This window comes from Penicillium samsonianum (assembly GCF_028829775.1).
Source record: "Penicillium samsonianum strain IBT 33392 chromosome Unknown utg000010l_segment0_segment0, whole genome shotgun sequence".
Lineage (NCBI taxonomy): Eukaryota > Fungi > Ascomycota > Eurotiomycetes > Eurotiales > Aspergillaceae > Penicillium > Penicillium samsonianum.
The window spans coordinates 504,953-508,567 of record NW_026643268.1 but is presented as its reverse complement, the minus strand read 5'-3'; the positions used below and the strand labels follow the sequence as shown (position 1 = coordinate 508,567).

The window sequence follows — 3,615 nt, the reverse complement described above, 5'->3', positions numbered from 1 at the left end:
CACAAATGGCTGGTTCTGGTTTGTCGATATCACCATCGGTCGCTCGTCGAGACAATACACCATCACCTTCGACGCGTGAATATTCCCACAACATGGCGCTCCCTTGGGCATAGCTTGAGATGGTTCAGGATATGATCATGTTTGGCTGGGTAATTGCCCTAGATATCACAGAAGTTATGTACTCTGTTCTAGCCAACACTTGGGCACGTATGCACGCGGGTCTTGGCGTTGGAAAACTTGAAATGACTCCAGGGCGTCAGGCTCTTCCATGTAACTAGATAGGTCCATTCTCTCTCTCCTCGTCTACCCCTCTGCCCTAAATTTCTCCCAATTTCATACCCTCTCCTATTACTTCCGGCTTCCACTCGCACAATTCGACAGAATTCGATACGGCTTTTCATAGTGTATCGTGTGTCTCGACTGAGTCGTATCTACACTTATTCGAACTCAAAAAGATCGAATCGCAATGACTACCGTCGGATTCATATGTGCTAACTGGGGCCTCGAGCAGACGGCTTGCAAGAAGGAAGGTAGATACACTTGCAAAAATTGTTTTCTCGTTATCGTCAGTTTCCCCTTGAACAGCCGAGTTGTTTATATAAGGGGGTTTCTTATTAAATATGCTTACAGTACTGCAGTCCAACATGCCAAAAGTCCCATTGGTCTCAACATAAGATTGAGTGTCAGTCGCCCCTGGGTAAGGAAATCTGGCAGCCCGCCTGGGTTCTCGAACACAGAACTCCTGCATTTATTGGGACCGGCATTGGGGAGACGTTTGGGGTAAAGAAGTACCTCTGGGGTAACATCCCTGCGTTTGACGTCCTTAAACTGGGATCAAATGAAGGAGAGAGATATGCTGGAGATCTTCGTCTCTTGTTTGCAGGTATGTCTTAATGGCTGTTCAGTCTGGTGGCTTATTCAGGGCTAACACACGTTTACCAATAGCTTCAGGAGACCTTCGCAATGTTATCAAGACGGTCGCCCACCTTCCAAACAGCTATAACCACTTTCTCAAAATCACGATCAATGACAGGGATTTTGACGTCGTGGCCCGCAATCTGATTTTGCTTCTTGTTGCACTGGTTGTCGAGACGTCCGATGAGGCTGTCGATTGCATCATTCACCTATGGTACTCGGCTCTCGTGCGTGAATCCGATATTGACATTCTTTACAATCGTATTCGGCCTTTGATCGAAGATGTCTGTGAAAAGATCAAAAGAAAGTCATCTGGAAGTCTCCTTGGGAAGACCTGGACATTTGGACATCGCTCGCTAAGAATCGTTCTGGAACAATCATCGTGGAATCGCCTTTTATCATTTTGTAACAAGCCGGCCAGCCTAACTGCCAAGCAAGCACATAGCATTCGCGCAACCAACACTCTAGCTCATTCAAGGAGGGACTATCGCGACCGATACATGTCCTGCCTTTCGCCGTTCCAGCGGATCTCTTTCGACAAGTTCCGCCAGGACGGCCTCTTGCTTCCGTTCGGATCCCCACGCCATGACTTTACGGAGCCAAACCCGTGCGTCAGCGGAACAATTAATGTTTTAGAAGGGATGCTAACACAGAGTAGGACATTTTTCCAGACCACTGACAGTTGGCCGATGAAAGACAACGCAGACCCTCTTCATGGGTGGTCTTTAGAAGATGTTTTAAGTACAACAAGCGGAGCTGCAACTGCTGACATCTACGGCAAGCTGTTTTACTACCTTCGCGGAATGTTTCAGTATTTTTTGAATCGAATATTGGATTTAAACATATCCTTTCAACTTCTCCATCTTGACGCTTCTTGCCTTTCGGATCATTTCGAAAACGATTATTTTAGCCGAATCGATGTAAGTGACTCACACTTTACCAACGTCACTTCTTAGTGTTTTACAAAGATTGGGCCTCTGCAAACGAAAAGAAACCACATCCCATTCCATCCCAGAGATATCAGTCCTAAGTTTAACTTAGATCAGGACACTCATAGCCCTACGTAGGTGTCAAACATCTCGGATATGGCCTGGCTGGGAATACATCGCACACTACATTTGATGGTTCCCTTGCTGCAGAATCCTGTGCAAAACCCACATGCCACCATTATTACCCTCTTTATGAACGCTGTCGAAGAGACTTTGACAGATAAGGATAGAATGCGGGGTCTAACTTTAGAAAGCCAAGCGACGAAGAGTCTACTCAAATATCTCCCCCGAAATGGAAGAGCAAGTTCCAAATACGATCCTATGATTGTCAAATTTACAGTTGGTCGGGAACTTGTTACAACTTATGACCACATCTTTAACAGGTAAATAGAATATTGATGGAGCAGTCCGTGGGGATTAGTCAAGACCTTATGTTAATGCTGATAATAGGTACTTGAATGACTTTGAGTTCCATGAGGCTGGTGAAATTTTCGGTGTGATGATGAAAGAAAAACATACCGTCATCGAGAAATGGCCTTATAGGTTAAAACTCCGGCCCGGTCAGCCAGGAGCTCAAGATGAGTTTGACCGGTGCATGAGGAAAGGTGTTTCAGGGAAAGAGCGATATGTAGAGTGGAAAAGAATCCATCAGGGCATGTCTTGAAGAAATGATCTACTTGGTTTGGTTGCAGCAGTTGTGAAAGCCTTACCAACCGGCCATCGAGTTCAGTAAACCAAGACCTGAATTGAAGTACCATCGCAGTTCCGACCTAACATCCTTCAACGGACTTAGGCACGCGATATCCGAATGAAAATTTTGAAGAAATCATCACAGGAATATATGCTGAAATGTCAAATATGCAGCATAAAATTACGAGGCAACTGTTATGCTACAGTACAAAAATACGACAACATGTCATGGGCCCATGCAATAGAGAAAGCGCTTTTTCGAACGGGCACTGGAATCATCTCGGGAACGACTGACTAGCGTTTTCGATGACTGGAACCACCCCTGTAGACTCGATCTGGCAGGGTTACCGGAAGTTGCAAGAGGAGGGTATCAGTTTTTCTATTTAGGGTTGCCCTGTCTTATTTTGTCCATACAGAAATAATACAGTAATTATCATTGTTACTAGTAGTACATTATAGTACAGTACATCAATTGATCTCTGTCAGCATCCGAAGTGGGAATTTACCACTTACAGATTATATTACCAAGTAACCGTATAGTAACCCAATCATTCAGTAGTCTCGAGGCAGGCAGCAACTCCTGAGATCTGCGAAATGCGGGGGTATTTCAACCTGCCCTCGACTGCATGTCTATTTTTTGATTGATAGATTTTTCCATGGTGAATTGGTTCCACATGGCCTCATTCGCTATCAATGGATACAAGTCTACCCCCAGAACTAATTCCGACCAGTTTACATAGAATAAATCTATTATTAGAAGATAACTCGCGTGGTCGATACTATTAAAAAATACAAACGACAGAAACAAGCGGCAGATAATCAACATAACCCCCTCGCACCATACCTGCATATCCAAAGAAGTTTATGAGCGCTTCTTTATAAAATATCAATCAGACCAAGAAAATGCAGTGAACCATTTGATTTTTCTTTTGGCCCGCCTGAGCTGGTTAGCACAAAATCAAACGAACGTTTCAAGAATATACCCACCTCGAAATTAACAACAAGGTCTTGTCTCGATTTG

The 3,615-nt window shown here is 44.4% G+C and overlaps 1 protein-coding gene across 1 annotated transcript; it reads left to right on the top strand.

Moving 5' to 3' along the window:
* Positions 1-466: 466 nt before the first annotated feature.
* On the top strand, positions 467-1,982 carry N7471_013777 (uncharacterized protein; the record flags this gene model as incomplete). The annotated part of the gene is made up of 5 exons (XM_057286495.1): positions 467-565; positions 631-883; positions 946-1,522; positions 1,574-1,835; positions 1,962-1,982. The coding sequence occupies 5 exons, from the start codon at positions 467-469 to the stop codon at positions 1,980-1,982; spliced, it is 1,212 nt and encodes a 403-aa protein (XP_057128974.1).
* Between the last annotated feature and the right edge of the window lie 1,633 nt (positions 1,983-3,615).